The sequence below is a fragment of the Lithobates pipiens genome, unplaced genomic scaffold, assembly GCF_037356315.1.
Source record: "Lithobates pipiens isolate NorthernLeopardFrog02 unplaced genomic scaffold, aLitPip1_a1.2 Scaffold_23, whole genome shotgun sequence".
Lineage (NCBI taxonomy): Eukaryota > Metazoa > Chordata > Amphibia > Anura > Ranidae > Lithobates > Lithobates pipiens.
In genome coordinates this window covers 93,630,169-93,654,695 of record NW_027507785.1, presented here as the reverse complement: position 1 = coordinate 93,654,695, position 24,527 = coordinate 93,630,169, and the positions used below count along the sequence as shown (strand labels likewise).

The 24,527-nt window shown below is 40.2% G+C and overlaps 1 protein-coding gene across 2 annotated transcripts in view; it reads left to right on the top strand.

The window, feature by feature from the left end:
• CACNA2D3 (calcium voltage-gated channel auxiliary subunit alpha2delta 3) overlaps positions 1–24,527 on the top strand; it is a 1,440,485-nt gene that overhangs the window by 878,963 nt on the left and 536,995 nt on the right. The window contains exon 14 of one of the 2 annotated variants that reach the window (XM_077452052.1): positions 21,620–21,637. The exons of the other annotated variant lie outside the window; for it this stretch is intronic. Coding sequence (XP_077308178.1) covers positions 21,620–21,637 — 18 coding nt within the window. The remainder of the gene's footprint in view (positions 1–21,619; positions 21,638–24,527) is intronic. 2 annotated transcript variants of the gene reach the window in all.

Genomic DNA, 24,527 nt, shown 5'->3' with positions numbered 1-24,527 from the left:
GTGAATGTGCGGCGCGAGGGGAAGTGATGTCACCAGCCCGGGCAATGAAGAAGGCAGATTACGAGGGACCCCCTAGCAACCGGTATTTAGAGGTGAGTAAAAAATTTATTTTTTGCCAATTATTTTATTTTATTTTTTTTTTACGAATTTTAAGCAGCTTTTAATTTTTTGGTGGCAACACCACTTTAAGTTTGATGGTGCTATCAATATGTGATTCTGCATGTGGGAATTTTTAGAGCAGAGATGTTTTGATATGTTTTATATTTTAGGACACTTTTATTAGCAGTTATTTTAAGGGAATATAGCTTGTCTGGTATATATATTTTTCACTTTTTGTTAAATTTATTGTTATTAGTATACGGTATAAATCTCCAAGTAATGTGTTGCAGTTTAGAAACTCTATTTCCTGTGAGTGGTTCAATTATTCTGGCTTAGATAAGTTGCAAGGTTCATCTTGCAGGGTCCTCAGGGGGTTAAGATCTGATGATGGGCTTCTTCTTCTTCAGCAGGTTGTTCCAAGGTTCTGAGCTTGGCCAAGGCTGTTCCTTTCTTTGACTTTGAAGAACTTCTAGCTAGGCTTCTGCCTGAGCCACTTCTGCCTACACTTGCACCTCTTATTGTGCATGAGCTTGGGCAGCGTGCACTTCTACCTGTGCACATGCTTGCCTCCCTGAGCACCTTGTACTTTTGTCTGTGTACAAGCTTGGGCAGCTTGTGCTTTGATGACTACTTCCATCTTAATGCAGTGAGCTTCCACTTTAGCTTCTTCTGCTCCAGCAAAGGCTATTTTGAGTTGACCACTTAATGAAGATTTCTGAGAGCCTGATCTTAGCAGTGATTGCTGGGAGTGGGACTTTAGTGATCTGGATGAATTAAGAGCTTAGAGGAGGCAGAGTAGCGGGATGTAGTTACATGCAATTATAATACCTTGTCATCTGTAAATGTTTTGGCTGCCAGGAACGTAAAAGTGTCTGTTGGTTAAGCGCAGAAAAGTTATTTTAGCTCTTGAATAGACTCCTCTGTAGTAACACTTGAAAGAAGACAAGAATATTAGTCAGAAAGTCTTGTATACCTTTCATAAACACTGTGCACTGCCTAGTTGCTCTACATCATTGCATGTTTCATCAGCAACAGTGATGCGTTTCACAGTTCTGTTCCACTAGGCAGATCAATTATCAGACATTTCTGTTTGTTTCATAATTCACTTCAGAAAGGCTTAGTGTGATTGGATCTAGCTTATTCCCTTACCGGTTTCAATCAGCATCATCATAGAGAAGAGAAGGTTGCTCACTATCTAACTATAGTAGATACACAAATTCTTGAGACATGTTGTACTTGTGTACAGTAACAGGTTAGGCAGAAAACCAGGCGTTTCTACAGAGTAGAAATCTAGGATGGTCTATCACAGTAGACGAGAGGAATTCCAGGAGCAGGGCTAACTATAGAAACACAGTCCTTGTAATTCTACAACAAAATTGTATGTACAAAAACGTCAATGTATGCACAGATTTCCATGTCACAGAAGGATTTCCTTCTAATGAGTGAGATTAGACACATGAGAATGATGCAACAGACCGACATTTGATTCAATTGTTAGATGCCATTTAATTGCAAGCAGATCTCAGAGTGTGTATTGCAGCATGTGCTTGCACTGACCATATGCTCACTCAGGCACAGGGAAAATTTCCCAACCGATGGAGCAAAAAGTGAAGAATGCCTTAGAATATGTCTTCTTAATGTTCTGTTTCAATTACTGATGTATGCAATACCATACCTCCTCAGAACCAGTATATGTAGACGGTATGGCCACTTGCTGACTTAGCAAAATCAACAGGTAGCTTAATGCAGAGTCCCAGTCATTTATTTGCTTATTGAAAATCAGCAGCTACAAAAAGTGTAGCTGCTGACTTTTAATAAACAGCCACTCGCCTGTCCCACGGTGTTCTCCCCATGTCCTCCCTCGGTGGCACCGCCATCTCTACTATGGGCACCCGGTTGTGACAGCTAGCGTCTTCACAGCCTGGTGCCCACTGCGCAAGCGTGAGTGGCGCTGCAGTCTGCGACTGGCCCCAAAGTCTTCTAGGACCTGTCAAATGTCCCAGAAGGCTTCGAGAGGGAAAGCTTCTGCTTCCGGTCTCCTAGGCGAAGAAGTGGGAGTAGGTACCTGCCAAATTTTGTTACCTGCCCCCCCCTCCCCCAAAGCTCCATTTCACAAACAGGGGCTGGGTAAGAGGCCTTAAAGTGGAAGTTCCACTTTTAGGTGGAACTCCATTTTAACTCTTCAATAAGATACAGAAGTTGAATCTAACATAGATTCCATTCAAGTCATTACAAAGGATGTTTCCCAATCTTTTGTAGGGCAATAAAACAAAGGGTTTCCTAAGCCCTGTCTCAGTGATGTTAAGTAAAACTAAAGTGAGCACCATGCGTGTGCAGGGAGTGTCTAGTTAGCGACTTTACTAATTAGCACCGTATAGGAGGAGATACAAGGTAACATAGTGACCTATATGGTCCTTTTATTGGGTTCTGTCATCTGTTTTCTGGGGGCAGTAAAGCTTAACCTAATCATTTTCACTGTGAGTGATATCACTGCTCTAAAGGCAAGACTTTTTTTGGGTTTGGATAGAGTGGAGATAATTACAACCCCTGTCACTTTTTATTGCTGTCTGTGCTCTCATTAGGGAGATTCACCCTCTCTATTTGTCCTGTTTGCCATTATCATTGAAAGTGAAAGTAAAAGAAAATCCCACATTTTTTGTTGTCCCCAGAAAAATAATAGAGGGGAAATCTTCCATTGGGGACACTAGTTCAGGTGACCTGGGGGTCCCCAAAGAATTCCCTTAGTTTGCAGAGACTTCCTCTCACCTTCTGTTTGGCTATGGGACAGAAAGCGAAAGGAAATCTCTGCAATGGGACACAGAAGACGAAAAATAATCTGACAGGGGTTAAAAAAAAAGTTTTGCCTATAGTTCTACTTTACTATGTAGCTCAATAGTGAGGTGTTTGCCACTTCTACCTGGGACAAGCAGTTATTTCCTTTGTGACAGTCTCTTATCAGAAAAGACTTAATAAACTGTACTGTACATATACCCTGTACACTAATGCTGCATACACACACATTTCTGACGGGAAATGTTCAATGTGAGTTTGTTGTCGGAAATTCCGACTGTGTGTATGCTCCATCGAACATTTGCTGTCAGAATTTCCGCACACAAATGTTTGAGAGCAGGTTCTCAAATTTTCTGACAACAAAGGAAAGTCCAATCGTGTGTACACAAGTCCAACGCACAAAAGTCCGCTGATGCTCAGAATCAAGCAGAAGGGGCCGCACTGGCTATTGAACTTCCTTTTTATAGCCCCATCATACGTGTTGTACGTCACAGCTTTCTCGATGTTCAGAATTTCCGACAACATTTGCATGACCGTGTGTATGCAAGACAAGTTTGAGCCAACATCCTTCGGAAAAAAATCCACGGTTTTGTTGTCAGAATGTCCAATCGTATGTACGCGGCATACGAGTTAGATAAATTAGTGACCTTGAGTTAATATCTCTAAGTCCATCAGTCAGATGGTACCAGATCTTTACCACTTTAAGACCGGGCCTCTTTTTTAGATGTGGTGTTTACAGTTAAAAACATTTTTTTTTGCTAGAAAATTACTTAGAACCCCCAAACATTATAATTTTTTTCCCTAACACCCTAGACAATAAAATGGCGGTTGTTGCAATCATTTTTGTCACACCGTATTTGTGCAGCGGTCTTACAAGCGCTCGTTTAAAAAAAAAAAAACTTTTTGGAATTAAAAAATAAGACAACTGTAAAGTTAGCCTCATTTTTTTATAATAAATATATAATATAATGGTATGACGAGTAAATTGATACCAAACATGTCACGCTTCAAAATTGCGCCCGCTCATGGAATGATGACAAGCTTTTAACCTTAAAAATCTCCATAGGCAACATTAAAAAAATTCTACAGGTTGCATGTTTTGCGTTACAGAGGAGGTCTATGGCGAGAATTATTGCTCTCGCTCTGCTGATCGCAGTGATACCTCACATGTGTGGGTTGAACACCGTTTTCATATTCAGGCGTTACTCACGTAGGCGTTCGCTTCTGCACGCGAGCTTGGCGGGACGGGGCGTGTTTAAAAACATTTTTTTTCTTATTTATTTTACCTTTTATTTTTACACTGTTTTTTAAAAAAAAGTGTATGCATCCCCTGTAATAGAAAAAAAGCACCTCTTACCCTGTTTCCCCAAAAATAAGACCTATCGTGATTGTCGGTGATGGCTGCAATATAAGCCCTACCCCCCAAATAAGCCCTACCCTGTTTCCCTGAAAATAAGACCTACAAGGACTTTAACTATGGCTTTTTTGGGGGGTATGGCTTATATTTGAGCCATCACCGACAATCACGCTAGGTCTTTTCGGGGGAACAGGGTATATATGAGACCTCAGATCTCATATTTACACTAAAATGCAATAAAAAATAAGTTGTCATTTCAAAAAAGAAAAAAAATCTAATTGCCCTTTAAGAGCTATGGGCGGAAGTGACGTTATGACGTCGCTTCCACCCTGCAGTGTCATGGAGATGGGGGGCATTTTCCCCTCACTCGTCTCCATGCACAGCACTGAGAAGGATCCGATTACCTCTGCCACTGCCGACGGCTCCGATAAGCGGTAGAGGGCACCGTATTGATAAAAGTGAACTCACGGCGAACCTGCCGCAGAGACCACTTTTATCTTGTAGCGGACTGCTATCCGAGGATAGCCCCGGGATACCGGGGTTATGGCTGCTAGCTGCGGCCATAACAACGATATCCGTCCCCAAAGTAGGGACGTACATCGGCGTGCGGCGGTCAGGAAGTGGTTAAGGTACCATGTGTCCAGTGTTAAGGAATTGGGCAAAATGAGGTAATGCAGATTATTGCATTAATAATACAGATTACTTGCATGTGATATTTACACTGCTCATGCCTTTTTTAAAACTGCAAATCTGCAGTGTTCCCTTAAGAAGGGAGCAAGTATTCCAACAAATTTACAACTGACCGCTTGAACGCCACCCCCCTCCACCACTCCTGAAATTCTTTATGTTTGATAAATGACACATTTAATTTTTTATCCTTTGCTGCTTCACGTGCTGGAACCAATGCATTACAGGATGTTCTTTCTGGCTGCACACAGCCTTAGAGTGCTGGCTTACTAAATTAATTGCAAAATGTCAAAGTACAATAAAAAAAAGTTTAAAGCAGCATCAATATTTGTTTTAATGAGATGGCACTTTTCATCTGTGCCTTCGTGTACAGTGCTTATTTATTTCCAAATTTCAAGAAAAAAAAAGTCCGGCAGATCAAAAAGATTCTCAGAACATCAAACCGAAGCGACACGCATTTAGAGGGGAACATAGCGCTTCCTGCTGGGTATGTGAAATGCGCATTGCCATCTGTAGTAAATGGCACTGAGAGAACTGATTATGGTTGGCCCTCCTTTTCATAGCAGATGGGTTCATTAAATTTAATAGCCTCCAGAGCCTTTAGAAACAGCGCTGAGCACATGTGGAGCGTACTGCGACACTTTACACCGCACCCCTGAGTCATTACATCTCTGGCTCGGACTATAAATATTACACTAATTTATTTTTATCCAGAAACATTAATGTTTTAATTATTTGAAGAATACAGGTTTTTGATGGGTTGCATGATATTGATTTTCTGATACTGGCCTGTTTTTGTTTTAGAAAATTAAAATTCAGCAGCTACTCTTGTCTCATGGAAAGAAGCATAAATCATTACTGCAGAGAGAGATAATATACACCATCGGCACAAAGTGTGTTGCTTTTTGGAGGGGTTTGTATAGGCCCCCAACTCCTTTAACCACTTGCTTACTGGGCACCTAAACCCCCCTCCTGCCCAGACCAATTTTCAGCTTTTAGCGCTGTCATTGTCTTTGAATGACAATTGCGCAGTCATACAACACTGTACTCAAATTAAATTATTATCATTTTTTCCCCACAAATAGATCTTTCTTTTGGTGGTATTTGATCACCTCTGGGTTTTTTATTTTTACACTGATGGGCACTGATAGGCTGCACTGATGGGCACTGATAGGCTGCATTGATGGGCACTGATAAGGCGGCACTGATGGGCACTAATAGGCGGCAGTGGTGGGAACTAATAGGTGGCACTGGTGGGCCTGATGGGTGGCACTGATAGGTATCACTGATGGATGGCACTGAAGGGCGGCACCGAATGGCATTGATAGGAGGCACTGAAGGGTACTAATAGGTGATACTGATAGCTGGCACTGATGGGTGGCAGTGAGAGGCACTGATGGGTGGCAGTGATAAGCACTGATCGGCACTGGTAGACGACACTGATAGGCAGCACTTCTAGGTGGCACTGATGAGGCATTACTGATGGGTATTGATAGGTGGCACTCATGGGCATTGATAGGTGGCACTGATGTGCTTGTGGGCACTGATTGGGCACTGTGGGCACTGATTGGTGGGCACTGCGGGCTCATATGAGGCAGCTTCACCTCTCCCCGCTCATGACTGATGTCCCTTCCACAGGAGCTGGTGATCGGCTTTTTTTTCTCCTCACGCTATCAGCGTGAGAAGAAAAAAAAGGATTACCAATTCTCTGTTTACATCATGTGATCAGCTGCCATTGGCTGACAGCTGATCACGTGGTAAGGGGTCGGGATCGACCCCTTACTCCGATCTGTGATCACCTGAGTCTCAATGACTCAGGTGATCATAGTGCGCGCCGCACGCACCCTGCAGGGGGGCACAGCCAGCTTGCTAAGGGAAGGACGTTTATTGACATCCTCCTGACAAAACAGATCCACGCTGGTATAGGTATCGGGTATAGCGTATCGGGTATAGCGCAGATCTGAAGGAGTTAAAGGGCCAGATGGTTTTTGTAAAAAACAACAGTTGTGTTTACTTGATTGTACCAGCACTTGTGTACCATCTATCAAATGCAATAAGAAATCACCAAAAACAGTGTTTATGCAGACATAATAACAATGCATAAAAAATTAAATCTATAGTCTATTTATATCTATGCAACTATGAATAATAAATAAATCCACCAATATTTATTACTGGAATTCGTGGAATCAAAATGGCCACTGGAAATACTACAGCACAACCAATTGCTTCAGCCCCATTTGAATATATGCAAAAGGCCCCTTTAACTGGATTTAAATAAACAGAGATAATGTGTATACAGTTTATAATTCTCATATTCCTCTGTTTTATCAACAAGAGCGGCAGACTGCAAGGATTAATTTGCTTTTAGCACCTCCTGCAGTTTATGGGTGCTCACAGTGATAGGTACATACGAAACAGCAAATGTCCTTTTAGGTGGCAGTTGCTCTTCCAGGGCCCACTGCCTCACAGCTTCTTTTGATAACAGTGACATGGTCCTTCCTTAATGTCCTGATCCACGATATTTATCTCAGCAGTGCCTCCAAATGTAGCGCTATTCTTTTCACTCTCTGCGGCTCTTGGGTTATGATGGCACCACCTAAATAGGATTTAGGAGCAGAGTCTTTATAATCTGTGTGAAAAGGACAGGAACTTTAACAAGCGCTAGTGCCTCCACTCAATTGGGGCTTGTGAATAGGGATGAGCTTCGAGTTCGACTCGAACATTGTCTGGCCGTTCAACAAATTTCAAACATTATGGGCCATTCGCGCCATATTCAAGTGGCTCATCACGGTCCATAATTCACTGTGGCATCGCAGTGCATTGATAACTGATGATTGGCCAAGCATGCACTATGACCCGCATGCTTTGGCCAATCAGAGCGTAGAAAAAACTGAGAGCCAAAACTGGCCAAAGTCAGGATGGCTTTGGCCAATTATTTCTCAGGGGGTTTAATACACGCCCCACACTATCACACTATATAAGGCCTCCTGCATGGTGGCCTTGTGTAGTGTGTTGCGGCAGTGGTTAAAGACAGACAGAGAGAGAGAGACAGTGTCATTTAATTTGAGTTAGATAGAGTAGGTAGGCGAGTCAGTTATTCAGTTACAGTGATGCATATATATCCTAGGTGTTGTGTGTGTGTATATATATATATATATATATATATATATATATATATATATATTTATTTATTTATTTATTTAAACACTGTATTCAGTTTAGCTAAATCCGTTTCTGTTATTCTCTTCATAATATACTGACAGGCAGGGAGCTGCAGTATTTGCACTTAGTGTACTGTGGCCTTTTCACAGTGTGCACCTAAAGTTTACTTGAATACAATTGCTGGTGTTCTCATACAAATACAGGCAGGGAGCTGCAGTGTTTTGATTTAGTGTCCTTTGCACAGTGTGCACCTAAAGTTTACCTGAGTACAATTGCTGGTGTTCTCATACAAATACAGGTAGGGAGCTGCAGTATTTTGATTTAGTGTCCTTTGCACAGTGTGCACCTAAAGCATAGCTGAATACAATTGCTGATGTTCTCATACAAATACAGGCAGGGAGCTGCAGTATTTTGATTTAGCGTCCTTTGCACAGTGTGCCCTAAAGCTTACCTGAATACAATTGCTGGTGTTCTCATACAAATACAGTCAGGGAGCTGCAGTATTTTGTTTTAGTGTCCCTTGCACAGTGTGCACCTAAAGATTACCTGAATACAATTGCTGGGGTTCTCATACAAATACAGGCAGGTATATGCAGTATTTTGTTTTAGTGTCCCTTGCACAGTGTGCACCTAAAGCTTACCTGAATACAATTACTGGTGTTCTCATACTAATACCACAGGCAGGGAGCTGCAGTATTTTCAGTTAATGTACTGTTTTGTCTGCACAGTGTGCAACTAAAGTGAACAATTGCTGGTGTTCTCATACTAATAATACTACAGGCAGGCAGTTGATTCTGCTAGCTGCAATATAATAAGTATATATATATATATATATATATATATATATATATATATATATACATCCCAGCTTTGTGCAGCTACATCTTCCTGCAGGCCATTATTATGTCTGGAAGGCCAACAAGGAGAGGCAGTCACGAGCCAATAAAAGAGGGCAAGCAGGCTCTGTGTCTAGAGGCAACAGTGCTGGTCCTGGACATAGTGCATCCTCATCAGCATGTGGCCGTGGGACACACTTGTGCTTTTTTTCTGCAGCTGGCCATGCCAAAGACTTGGTAGAGTGGATGACCAAACCATCCTCATCCACCTTATCCTCTCTCACCCAGGCTCAGGGTACTTTGTCTGGCAAAGCAGCTGCCAACGCTGCCTCTTCCCTCAGCTCAATGGCATCAGTTACTCCTTCCCTAGCCTCACCATGTCCTCCTGAGTAGTCCCCCGAACTGCTTGACCACAGTGTTGGGTACATGCTCCAGGAGGATGCCCAGAGTTTTGATGGCTCTGATGATGATACCCAGCTAGAGAAAGGCAGTAACATGAGCTCAGAGAGAGGGGGTGCCCAAGAAGGACAGCAATCTGGCATTTATGTTCCCCCAGCTGCAGCATACTGCCAGGTTTGCTCCAGTGATGAGGAGGGAGGGGATGATGAGGTCACTGACTCCACGTGGGTGCCTGATAGGAGAGAGGAGGAGGACGAGGAGGCACATCTCCAACAAGGCAGCATGCCCTTCAGGAGCTAGCTTAAGGGCAGCACACCAACTGAATCACACCGCAGCACTCCCCATGTGAAGGGGCGCTGCTGTCTCTGCGCGTTATTCCAAAAGTTCTTTGATGTGGGCCTTTTTTGAGACCATTGCATCAGATCGCATCATTGATATTTGCAGCATATGTCTCAAATGTATCTCATGTGGCCAAAACATCACCCGCTTGGGCACCACATGCTTGAGCAGACATTTGTCGACCTGCCATGCAGTTCGTTGGCAAGCGTACCTAAAAGACCCACACCAAAGAACAAAGCGGACCTCTCCTTGCTTCTCATCAGCTGGGATCTCCAACCCCACTACACCTTCAGTCCTCTCTGAAACTTGCACTGAGAGTAATGAAGGTGTAGAATTAGGTATGTCCCAGCCAAGTACTTGCGGGAAATCTGCTATCGGTACACTGACATCAGATTGTACCAGGCAAATTTCCCTGCCCCAACTGCTGCACCGCCGAAAGAAGTTCCCTCCCGGCCATCCACATGCCCAGCGGTTGAATGCTAGCTTGGCTAAATTGCTAGCACTTCAACTGCTGCCTTTTCAGTTGGTAGACTCTGCCCCCTTCCGTGAGTTTGTGGAATGTGTGGTTCCTCAGTGGCAGGTTCCCAAATGACACTTTTTTTTACGGAAGGCGATTCCAGCTCTCTACCGGCATGTGGAAGGCAATGTCTTGACCTTGCTGGACAGGGCGGTCAGCATTAAGGTGCATATTACCGCTGACTCATGGTCCAGCAGGCATGGACCTATCTTTCACAGCGCATTGGATGACTCTGCTGGCAGCTGGGAAGGATGCAGGACAAGGTGCAGTAGTGTTTGAGGTTGTTCCGTCACCATGCCTCCAAAATTCTACTACTGGTGATTCTGACACACCTCTCTCCTACACCTCTCCTCTTCTTCTTCCTCCATGGCCTCTTCCTGTGCTTTGTCCTCAGAACCAGTGGTGCTGTGTAGGCGTTCAAGGGGCTACGCAAGAACGCAGGCAAAAAGATGCCATGCGGTGCTTGCGCTGGTGTGCTTGGGGGACAGGAGCCACACTGGGGCAGGGATTCTGTCAGCTTTGCAGGGGCAGGCTGAGAGGAGGTTGACACCACGCCAGCTTAAGCCAGGAATGGTGGTTTGCGACAATGGCACCAACCTCCTCTCCGCCCTCCTATAGGGACAACTGACCCATGTGCCCTGTTTGGCTCAGGTCCTTAACTTGGTGGTGCAGCGATTCTTGGGCAGGTACCTGGGCTTACAGGATGTGCTGAGGCAGGCCAGGAAAGTCTGTGTGCATTTCCGCCGGTCATATAATGTCAGTGCTCGGCTTGCTGACCTCCAAAATGAATTTAACCTGTCCAAGAACCGCCTAATATGTGACATGCTCACCAGGTGGAACTCAACGTTGTCCATGCTGCAGCAGTCATTTTGTGCAGAGGGCTATCAATGAGTACCTGTGCGACGATGGCACCAGGACAGGGTCAGGGGAGCTTGTTTTATTTTCCCATGCCAGTGGGCCATGATCAGGGATGCATGCACTGTCCTGTCACCATTTGAAGAGGCCACGAGGATGGTGAGCAGTGACAGTGCATGTATCAGTGACACTGTCCCTCTTGTCCACCTGTTGGAGCACACGCTGTGTGGAATAATGGACAGGGGACTTGAGACAGAACAGAGGCAGGAAGAGGAGGACTTCCTTACCTCTCAGGGCGAGGAGGAGGAGGATTGTGTCAGCATGGAGGGGGAGCCTAGCACTCAGCATCAGCAGCAGTCTTTAAGGGATCATTTACAGTCCCAAGAAACCCATGGACTTGTACATGGCTGGGAGAAGGTGGCTGTGGATCATGTCGTCCTTAGTGACTCAGAGGACCCTGGACTCAATCCCTTAGCTAACCTATGCTGCATGGCCTCCCTGATCCTGCAAAGCCTGCGGAAGGATCCTCATATTCGTTGGATCAAGGAGAGGGATTATTACTGGCTGGCAACACTCCTTGATCCATGTTACAAGGGTAAGGTTGCGGACCTTATCTTGCCGTTGCAGAGGGAGCAGAGGATGAAACATCTTTGGGAGGCCTTGCATAAAGGTCTGTGCAACACGTTCCCAGAGACTGGGAGGTTACAAATTCCTGGTCCTGGACAACGTGTTCCTGAGACTTCAGTTAGTCACAGAAGGAGCGGTGGAGAAGGTGGCCGTCTGACCGATGCGTTCACACAATTGTTTAGTCTGCAGCCCCAAGGTATGATTGGTTCCAGCAACCATCGCCAGCATCTGATTTACATGGTGCCTAAATACCTAGGGGCAAGATCAGACTTGGACACCTTTCCAACCGAAAATCCTCTTTTTTACTGGGTCTTGAGGATGGATCACTGGCCAGAGCTTGCACAGTATGCAGTTGAGCTACTGGCCTGTCCTGCATTCCAGCACCCACCAAGAGCTACGGTGAGGGCTTACAGTGTTGTGGCAACACCAACACCTAAGGCCCACATTTCTGCAGAGTATATAGGGCAGGCCCCTACTTTCAAACATCCAACTTACAAACGACTCCTACTTGCAAATGGAAGCAGACAACAGGAAGTGAGATGAAATCTACCCCTAGGAAGGGAAATTCTCTCCTGTAAGAGTTAATATGTGAAAACTGTGTCTCCTCTCCACTGATGCTTTATCACCAATCTTTGTTTCACTAAGAACCCCAAATTTTCAAAAAACATTTGTCTTTGGGATAGAAAGTGAGGTGAAATCTTTTGTAGAGGTGCACACACAGCAAAACAAATGTTACAGGGGTGATAACCCTTCCCCATGTTTTCCAAAAAGCTTAAAAACATTTTTTTTGGCTGGAGCTACACTTTAAAAGTGTACCAGTTCAAAATTACAAACAGATTCTACTTAGCAACAAACCTACAGTCCCTGTCTTGCACCACCTGTATACTGATGTCCAGAGTATATAGGGCCTGGGGGCCCCACGCCTTTCCTTTTTTAATTTGGGTGCGGGGTTCCCCTTAATATCCATACAAGACCCAAAGTGCCTGGTAATGGACGGGGGGGGGGGGGGGGGTACCCATGCCGTTTGTCTCACTGATTTCCATACATATTGCTGGGACCCGACATTACATTAAAGCTGCAAGCAGTTTTAAATTACTTTTATTCCTTTAAAAATGTCATTTTGTGCAGGGACTGTTCAAAGCAAGGGAAACACGTGCCACTTTACAGGCCTACTATAGACACCCCCCAGGTACGATATTTAAAGGAATATTTCACTTTTTTTTTTTTTCACTTTAAGCATCATTAACCACTACAATACAGGGCACTTTCACCCCCTTCCTTCCCAGCCCAATTTTCAGCTTTCAGCGCTCTAGCGCTTTCAGTGACAATTGCGCGGTCATGCTACACTGTACCCAAATGAAATTGTTATCATTTTGTTCGCACAAATAGAGCTTTATTTTGGTGTTATTTATTCACGACTTTTTTTTTTTGCGATATAAGCGCAAAAATAGCGGAAATTTGAAAAAAAACTATATTTTCTTTTTTCTATTTGAAAAGAAATCCAATAAAATCAAATTTTGTCATAAATTTAAGCCAAAATGTATTCTGCTACATGTTTTTGGTAAAAAAAATTCCGTTAAGTGTATAATAATTGGTTTGTGTGATCACGGACATATGTACGCAAATGATCATGTACATATGTGTGCAGGTGATCACGTACATATGTGTGCAGATAATCATTGGGACATGTGATTTTAGTGGGACATATGTGGGGGACATGTTTTTATTATTAGGGACATGTGTTTTTATTATTTGGGGACATGTATGTTTTGGGGACATGTGTGTTTTGGGGACATATGTGGGGACTGTGTTTGTACTGTGTGGTGTGTTGTGTGTTTACACTGATGATCAGTGAGTAAAAAGGTGTAAAAAGCAGCCCATACTCACTGATCATCAGCCGGCTGCAGCGTTCTGCTCTCCTCTCCTCAGCGGTGACTTCCGTGTGAGGAGAGGAGAGCCGATTGCCTAGCAACCGGCTGTTTGTTTACATCACATGACGGCCGTGATTGGACACGGCCGTCATGTGATCAGGAGGGCCAATCACAGAGCCCTCCTGCCGATCTGAGATGTGCCGTGTCCGGGTGACACGAGCACATCGGGATTGCGCCGCTGCGCGAGCGCGCGCGCGATCCCGCTACTCCTGAAGGACGTTCCTGAACGGCCTATCAGGAGTAGACGGCTCCCACCCGGCCGTATATATGCATTGGCCGGGTGGGAAGTGATTAAAATCACTGCTCCCGAAAAAACTGCCATTTTTAAAACTTTATTTTGAATTGATACATGTCCCCTGGGGCAGGACTCGGGTCCCCAAACCCTTTTTAGTACAATAACTTGCATATTAGCCTTTAAAATTAGCACTTTTGATTTTGAACGTTCGAGTGCCATAGACTTTACCAGGGTTCTAAAGTTTGCGCAAACTTTCGGTCCGTTCGCAGGTTCTGGTGTGAACCGAACCTGGGGGGTGTTTGGCTCATCCCTACTTGTGAATAGCAAGTGAAATCCCATAGACAGTAATCCACACAGCATTGTATTTGAAAGTCCATGTTTTTTGAAAAAATAACATTAAGTGAACCATGCAACAAAAGGTATTTTCCAAACAGGAACAGGAAATCATTCAGCAGAGCTTTCCCTCAAATGTAGTGCAACTGCACTTGCAGTGCACAACATATTTCCTTTTAGTAAATCAACCTCACTGTGTTAGCAGTGCATTTTAATTAGCAAATCTAAGCCCTAATTGCTGACATTATGGCCGCTTCTGTCTAAGTGAAAATCTATATCGCTCCATATCACCTAGCAGTCAAGGGGGTTGTCTCTCCTTTTAATCAATCAGGTGTGTTCATTGTAATCTCTGAATAGATCTGTACAGCAAGTGATTGAAATAAGCTGGCCATACACATGTTAGCTTTCAGAATGTTTGTTCAATTTTCAAATGGTTAGTAGGGTCAAATCGAGGATCGTTTTTGACCATGGTGACAAGAAAATTTGAAGGTCCTGGATGGAAAATTTTTCTCCAATGAATGAAGTACTAAGGCAAGCCATTCATTAATATCCCAATCCCCATCCACATTGAATGTGTGGATAGGGGAATAAGATCATTTCTTTCATTCAAAAAAAATATAAATCTATGGCCTGCCTTAGTATTTCATTCATTGGAGAGATATTTTCCATCCTGATCTTTTGAATCTTCTTACCAGGGTCATTATGGCCAAAAGTGATCCTTGATTTAACCCCACTGACCATACGAAAATTGATGAGTGAATGGTATTATTGTATATTTTCTTTGCTACTTTTATTATACCTTACAAATTAAAAAAAAAAATACAATATTAAAGAAAAAATCTGAAAAAAAGTGTAATCGCTCCCACTGTGCTATTTACTCTGTTGGCAAGGAGTCTTCCCACTGGCAGAACATAATGATTAGTGTTGCTGGCTATATCCGGCACCACTGATTGTTTGTGAAAAACTCCACAGGCTGTTTGTCAATTGATAGATCAACATGCATCCGGTACCTACTAAACTACCATATTTAGATTCATGTATGGCCAGCTTTGCTGTGAGTGTGGCTTTCGAATAAAATTATTTGACCCAATAATGGTATGCTTGAATACTCTGACAAATAATTTTTAAGAATTTCTGTACAAACATTAGACTTGAAGTTCTACTGTTATTACCAGATTTACACAGGCGAACATTATTTTGTAGCTGATAGCAAAGTGTATTTATTTTAAGTTGTGAATATAATAATGAAATGAAATGTGCACAAACCATTATATATTATATTAAGCAAAGCTGGGGGTGCAAGTGTTTTCTTTTTTTTTTTACTCATTTGTTTGTGTTAGGAACCATAAATCAGACTGAGACAGAAGTGCAGTAAAAATCACACTTTTTAATAAAATGGTAAAATGGTACAAACAGAGAAAACATAGTCAAAACATAGGCAGGGTTCGGTAACGAGAAAGGGGAGTTGGAACAAGCCAGTGAAACAGGAATCCAGAAATCAGTGTAGTAGATGCAGAAAACAGGATTAGGAACCAGAAAGGAAGTCATCCAGGAAATATTCTTTAACCCTTTAAAGCCCACATTTTTCAATGAGTCAGCGTGACTCAAAATGTGCTCTACCAAACGGTGGAGAAGAACGTTAAAGGGTTAACATAAAAAACACAGCAGAGAGTATCCAGATATGTTGACCAGGCTAAGGCACAGGAGATTTGATCCAGGCAGTTTAAAAACCCAGCAGGGCTAGCTGACATGCAGGAAATGAAGACCTGGTGAGTCACTGTGGAATGAAGAGTACTGGCAATTAACCGACAGCTGAGCACAGAGTTCTAAGAAGGAAGGACTGAGCTCAGCCCTGACAGTTTGTTTATTTTAGTGCCAATTTTAATGGTGGCTTAGAATAAAAGATGATTCAGTGTATTGAATGTCAGAAAGCAAATGTTTATTAAAAATAAAAAATATTACTTTTAATATATATATATATATATATGTATGTATATATATATATATATATATATATATATATATATATATATATATATATAGATATATATATATATATATATATATATATATATATATATATATATATATATATATATATATATATATATATATATATATATATATATATATATATATATTTTTTTTTTTTTTTTAAATACAATTTTCCCCAAACTATTATCATTTCTTTTAAAAATTCTAATTTTATAAAATAGCTGCATTTTATTGATTATAATGCCTGTTGTCAGATTTTTTTTTAAATATCAAAATATATGTTATAATAATGTGTTAGATCCTTTTGGTGAAAAAAATGTTTTGATCAAAAAAGCTATACATTGGAATTCTGTTTTAAATAAAAAAAAAATGTCTGATGGTAACTACTGGTGAATATTCTGACGGGTAATTGGCTCCAGAATGAGAGTGTGGAATGAAACTTAGATACACATATCTAGTTATTACTGTTTTCCATCTGTACTTTAGCTAGAGCTGCATCTGTGTAAATGACTCTTGCCTCCTGCAATTATGGACTGAAAATTGATGGGATCAACAACAAAAATTGACTATAGAAAATGGAAAAGTGAGGGGGGGGGGGGGGCTATTGTAGTGTTGTACTGCACAACATTACCACTTGAAAATCTAAAAATGTTAGATTTTTGTGATGACTCTAATCCGCCAAATAGTACAAGCAATTTCCAGAATGCAAGATCATTTTCCTTATAAACAACTCAAATGGAGCGTTAGGTGCTATAAAAACACCTTGCCCTAAGTGCTGGGTATACAGTAAAAATGAACCTTCCCACCATAAGCTTTAAATACCTTTAAGTATTACAAATATGCAATAAACAGTGTGATCATATGGGAAACTAATATTAAAGTGCATAAACTATAATACATCCATAAACTGTGCTATGAAAAGTCCATCAATAGTGCCAGAGTCCTTATATGAAAAAACTCTTTCCGACGTGCTCTACACACTCCATGCAGGTGAAACTTCCTGTCTTCACTCAGTGCTCTCCCGTGTGTGCAAACATCACGTCCCCCTGTGCAAATATGACTCACCAGATTCCTAGACCCAATATGAAGTGGGTCTAGTAGTGCTAGCTGGGAGTCTTAAGCATAAGTGATGGAAAGACCAGTATTCTGCTATCATACTCCATGGATCCTCAAAGGTAAGAGTAAAACCAAAAACAGCAGGGTCATAGTGCAACCCATTTTATTGTCATTTCTGTCCACAAAAAGTATAAAATGCCGCCCCCAGGGACACGGTACGACTGACATCATGTCCGATTCACAAGGTTCGGGCAGTTGAACGCACACTGAGCCAGCATCTTGTTGGTGGGGTGAACGGTGGTACAGAGAGTGGTAGCACACTGCTGGATCCTGCTGGTGCCGACTTGGACAACTAAATGTGAGTGGGCATTTTATACTTTTTGTGGAGATTCCCAACTAGCATTACTAGACCCACTTCATATTTGGTCTAGGGATCTGGTGAGTCATATCTGCACAGGGGGACGGGGTGTTTGCACACACAGAAGATCACTGAGTGGAGACAGACAGTCTTACCTGCATGGAGTGTGTAGAGCATGTTGGAAACCATTTTTTCTTATAAGGACTCTAGCACTATTGATGGCCTTTTCATAGCTCCTGCATAGTTTATGGATTTATTATAGTTTATTCACTTTAATTATTATCAATTTCATGTGGGATCATGTTGCTTATTGCACATTTGTAAAAGGGGCATTTACAGCTTAGGGTGGGAAGGATCATTTTTATTGTGTACCCAACACTTAGGGTAAGGTTTTTTTATACCACTTAGCACTCAATTTGAGTTATTTATTATTTGCACTGTGGAATTACACAGGGGAGTGCGAAGAGCAGCAAGAAAGATATCACAAGGAATACGATTTATAAGGGAATCTGTGGCGCAGTATACACATTTGATAGATTAAGATCCTTTTTCTGACATGCAAACATTTTTGACATCTAAATGATATTGTTTTATGGAAATATAGGTAGTTTTATATTTTAAAATGTTTTCTCTCTAAGTCATAATTATTTTGATTTAAAGAATATGTCAACCAAAATGTTCATATTCCTGATATGTGTCTGCTGTACCATGTACTTGTATGAAAAAGTATCCTGTTCTCTTCGTATTGCTTCTTTTGTGTGAAATTCCTGGTGTTCCTGCCAGTCCTTCTGCTTAATTATTAAAAGCTGCACTAGGCATGAAAGCACAGCGTGGTCAGTTCTCTGTGCTGGTAAACTCAGCCTGCTGTTCTCCAATGACCAGGCTTCTGTTGAAACATCCCCCCACACAGCCATTCACTGGGAAGACTAGGGTGCTGCTGTTTCTCCTTCTCCAGTTCTCTGAGCTCTTTATGTGGCTGAGAACAGAGATTATGTGATCACTTATTAAGAGGAAAACAGAAGTATCTATAATGTTTTTGATATGTATACAACAATTTTGTGCCCTTTGTTTCTATTTCTATTTTTAACTGAATGGCTGGTTTTACAGTGTGAGGGTTTACATATACCGATAGTTTACAGGGGCTACAATAGGTGTAAAATATGCAGCTGTATTAGCAAATTTGTTCTTGACCCATTGGGAAAAAAGGGCCTTTCTATCAGTGTATCCTCTTGGAACTGATATTTTGGGGTAGATACATAGAAAATAAATGTATTATATGGCATGGAGTTGAATTGTATTTAAAAATAATATAATTGGCATTTAAAAAAAAATGGAAAGTATTTTAACTAAACACTGGCACATTCTGAAGAGAGGTGTAATATGAAGACCATATTTGCCAAGACAAATGGTGTAGAGGAAAGCTCCTTCATTCCATAATAGGGTGGCTCTTAAAATCGTAAATTCTACTTTTCACCACAGTTTTTTTTTTTTTTCAGGGCAAAGGTTTTTTTTGCTTACAGAAGATGCTTAGCCAGTAGATTATGTAAGCCTGCTAGGAAACAAACACATTTTACATCTTATGCTATAATTGCTATATTTTTCAAATAAGACATTTTATTTGATGTGTTACTAGTCATGTTGCATAATTGAATGACCGTGCAGATATCAATACATTGGTAGAACTACTAGACCCTTCATAATATCAGTGCATATTAAAAAGTTTAATGGTTGTGAGCCTAAACAGTTACTGATAGGGATGAAAAATTCTGGGGAGGTAGGAATATGACAAGATCCATTTCACAAAATGAAACAGAGTGGATACCCTTTCTCCTAATGTTTTGAATATTGATTTGTTGACTGATATTGATAAGTGTTTATCCTTTCATTAGTAATCTGTAAGGCATTATTCATGTTAATTTTTAATAATCCATTGTCATATATTTTATGTTGATATGTCTTATTTATAAATTAAGTATGTTTTATGCTCATTTCCATAATTTTTTTTATTGTTGAGGTATAGTGTTAAAATGTGCTTTTATGCATACTGGCATTAGCTCATTGTGAGTGGTGTTATATGTAAATCACAAGGCATATTTTCTTTATGCAATCATTATCACATGGGTGGATCCCTAAAACCCCTAAAGAAGTCCATTAATAAAATGTATAAGGTGGGATCAGATTATGTCATCAAATTCACAACGCCAATGGTTCTGACTCGTTGTAACAGCTTCTGTTAGATCATTGCCACATTTTCTTCCATAATAATTTGTATTGCATGTTTCTGTGCTGTGTATGCACTAGAAATATGTAAATTATTTTGTCTTCCTTCTATATACTAAGAAATCTAATAGTATTTCACCATTGGAGTTTGCTTTGATTTTACCTTTGATTCTATATGCAGAATAATTCCCACCGATGAAGTGATATATGGATACCTATTGATTGAGAGCTATCATAATTGTGAATCTCTATCCTGATAATAATGTTAAAGTTGATCTGAGGATATTATTTGGAGTGCTATTTGACCTCCCTGTCTCAAAGTTGTTGGCACTGATGTGATCTTTAACTTTAAGGTTCGATGGAGGAATCTCAGGCACTTTATGCACAATTTATAGCACAGTGACAAATAGACTATTAATTTAATGTTACAAAAATGTCTTTGTAGTTTTTTTTTTTGAGGACTTGTATAGTTTATCACAGCGCTTCCATTTTTTAAATTTATTTTTTGATTATAGTAAAATCATTTATGAAAGATGTTTAGGGTTTTGATCTAGGCTGCAAATGGAGGACCATCATAAATACTGGTAAGTCAAGGTGTGTTGGCATTACAGTGAACAGTTCAGAAATAGTATAGGCACATTTTTTTGTCTTTTTTATTAAATCAGAAATCCATAAAAATTGCCATCTTGTTTTGGTGGTCCTAGGGTGCCCCTTGTTCAGATCTTCTATATCTTTAGCAGCTTGCCAAGAACTGCTAGCTGAAAATGGCCCCCAGTTTGTTTGTGTCAGCATGGATGGATTTTTTCAAGGTTTGTAACTAGTCATGCAGTAATATCACCCTGCTGGCTACAAGAAATAAAGGCTGACAGGCACAGAAGCACAGTGCCACCCGCAGGTGAAATGGTGGAATAACAGACTGGGAAGGAGACTTGTAAGTAAAAGTGAAGCTGCACGCAAGAAAATGAGGTCCCCTCTTCTACCCAGCTGGGTTGTGATGTGTGGCAGAATTTTTTAAATCTCAGAACTGGATAATAAGAACTACAAATCATTTGGCTGGAAAAACACTCTCTTATTTGTATTTCAGTGTATTTAACAGTTTGTCTGACATTCAGCTTTAAAGAATAATTACAGCAGTTTGAAAAACCTTAGATTATAAGGCAGGGCACTGAAATAACAATTTTATTATTTTTATAATGTATTTATTACACATTTTCTTCCATTATACCTAGCTCAGGCTTTTGAAGTATACATTGTGCCTAACTGGACTGTTCAAGTGCTTTTTGTTAGTATTGAGGAACCATTGCTACAGCTGACTACTGTCACCTAAAACTATTTATACAATTTTCACCTAGACACAAAATGATGTGTCTACATTGTACTTATTTGCCAAATATATAAAGTCCCACTTGGCTTGTTTAATTCTTGACAAGTCTCTACAAGCAAGATATTTAAAATGCTGTATCCCGAAGGGATGGTTGTACTGAACTGACTTATAGCAGAGTCTACTTTATTTCCTCAACGCTGTGGAAGCCATTTTGTGTACAGCCGATGAACTGTAAGAAGGAAACCAAAAATCTAGCAGCTAATGGCATTTTGGCCTACTCCAATATTTTAATTTTATGTCTCAGTGACATCCTTGATCAATAATGAATTTATTGCCTACGGTCTGTAGAATTTTAATTCAAAATGGCTGCCTATGCGATGAATGTTTTTACTCACCATCAAAATATATCACATAAAAACAGAGGATGAGAATACTTTGAAAGACATTTAGTTACTCTAAATGAATTTTTTTTTTGTTGTTTTTGTTTTTTTTTCAGCTCCCTCAGGCCCAAAAGGTAAAAAAAAATAATTGTGAATACTCCGTTGTGTAGATAATTTTGACTTTTGTGCATGTTTTCAGTGTTCTTCACCTGGTACAGTGGTAACTAGGTAAAGAGATTGTTCGATCACATTCAATGGTGTTTATGGAAGCTGTCAGTCATATATATAATTGGATTTTAGTAATAAACATGAATGTAATGAGGACATCGGTTGTGCAAAATAATCAAAGCAAACGGTGTTGAACAGCATAATCCATGGTGCTAAACTATGAGGTATCTTATAGTTCATGCAAATGATATAAGGTCCTTTAAGGTTTAACACTGCCTCTTTATAAGTGGAAGTGCCCTGGTCTTCACTGTACAAGGGGTTTTTTTTTGCTTCATCTGAGTACATTTTGTGGTCATTTTCTAAAATATCCTCTTGATAGTTCAGACTTATACCATAGCTGTGACAGTGTATCATGAACATATATGTATATATAACACAGTGGGGCTTCTTTGATAACTTGGTCAAGCTGACACAGCTATCACAACCATGTTGCCCAATTACACTGTAGCTATGCAGAGATTAAAATGCAACATGGTAAATCATCAGAGTGTTTACTAGTCTTTATAGGATAATGGACATTCCCAATGGAAAGATACATTTCTTAAACATGCTTAGAAAACAGCATTCACAAAATTCCTTTTATTTTCCATACACTCTTTAAAAAGACAGAGTCTCCTTGGGTGATAGGAAACATATCTAATAGTGATAAAGAAAGTTAAGGCATTGTCCGAAGTAACCGATCACAAATCAGAAACACGCAACTGACCGGAAAGTCCTTGGCTGCTATGGAACACATGTTTTAGTGGAAAAATGTGACAGTGTTGTCCAAAGCAACCAATCAGAATTTAGAATCTAAGCAGGACCAAAGCAACCAATCTGAATGTTTCCAGTGTGTGTTATATATAATCGAAAACTAACACAACTAGGAGAGTTGTTATGGCCATTAAAATTACTTTAAATTGTTTCAGTTTTTACCAATGCTTCCCATTATTATGAAAAAAGCCCCAACATGGTTATATGAATACATATAAATGAATCTATCACACCATGTATATCATGTCATAGTTTTTTCTGTAATCTCAAAATTAGTTTCCAGTATGAACACTATACAGTGACAAACGTGGCCCCTATACCACTTTTCCAACTATTACCCCATATTTTGCTGTTGACTTTTAAGAACTGATTGGTTTTTTTTTTGTTTTGTTTTTTTGCTTAAATTTGTTCTTCAAAAATCAATTGCATTGTCCAAAATGTAAATGGGTAACTAAAATATTAAACAAAGAAGAAAAATATGGATCCAAGGATTTTTTTTCCTTATCACCAAATAGTGCTCCAGGGAAGGTAGCAACTTTGGCCCCATTATTTTGATTGACATTGAAAAGGACTGCAATAGGCACAGATAAGGCACACTATTTTCAGCAACTGTACTGACACAGTCCCATCGGAAACAAACTGCCTACAAGTGCATCCTTCTTTGTAAAATGACAGGCAGGTGCAAGCTTTGACCAATTGCACTATCCCCCTGGCTTACTGCAGAATCATGAAGGCTATTGTCGGGCCTCTGGACTTCCCCCAGACCCCAGGCTGATCGGGAAGTGTTTTGTTTTTTTTCTGAAAAAGCCGATTGTGTCAAAATTTTATCTGAATTTGCATTCCTCTGAATCAATATAGGATAGCTAAGGCTATATTCCATCACTTTGACCCTACACTAGAAGGTTTTTGAAGGAATGTTTGTATGAACATTTTTACAAACATCTATATGTAAACACTCATTACATTGGATGACTTGACAAATGTCATTCAAAAGTACTTAAAAAATTTTTTTTTGCATTTAACTTTCCATTTTGCTACAAATGTAAGTTCCTGAGCAAAACCACATTTACTGTTGAAAATGTGTTTTTTCCCCTAAAAAAAATGTCATCCTACTTCAAATTTTCTTGTCACTGTGGTCGAAAGACAAAAAATGTCAAAATAAGTTTTTACTAGAGTATGGCCAGCTTCACTATATAAAAAGATGCACAAGCATTTCAGCTATATTCTCTAGTTTATGCAATGATGAGGCACTGTTGGTTGTGGCCCTATTTCAAAAGGAAAAATAACAATAATTTGTCAATTTGATTATAATTGTCCTTATCAGGTGGCAATCATGTGACATGTATGGATTGCCTTATTCCCTAACTGTGGCAGCCATAGACTGCAGCTCCTCGAGAAGGATAAAACTTAGCATGCTCAACTGGGACTCATAATTCATTCTAACATCAGCAGTGATTTAAATGACTGACACTGCTTTTAAAGTAAATGTGCCCTAATTTGCCACAATTTCCATTGGAGTTTATGTGTTTCATAAGATGTCAATTTTTTATTTTTTTTGGTCAACGTTTTGTCAACATTTTGTCAAACAGTCCCCGTGTCTAAACCATCTTTGTATTGTCTGTGGCTAAAGCCATTTTGTTTTCCATTTTTATGCAGTACCCTAAAAAGCGAAATTAAATACAGTGTATACCCAGACTGCAGAACTTGCAATTTATTAATACCGTTGCTGTGTTTAACAATGTTTTTGCTCAGTTGTGCTAATGTAAAATTCTTGTGGGCTAATTAATAACATGGTGTGAAAAAACAACCATGGCAGCAAATTCAAAATCTGCATTCAGCAATCTGCCTTAACTAGACTGATAAGAAGCCAGTATACTTATATTTGGTTGCCAGGGTTTTCTGTATAATTTTGTTATTTACATTTATTAAATACATTTTCCACTTTTAAAAGTTGACACTTGTTTGAGTTATTTTCATGCTGTAACAACAATTATATTCCCTAAATGTATCATAGATTGGTGATCCTCTAATACATATGCCTAT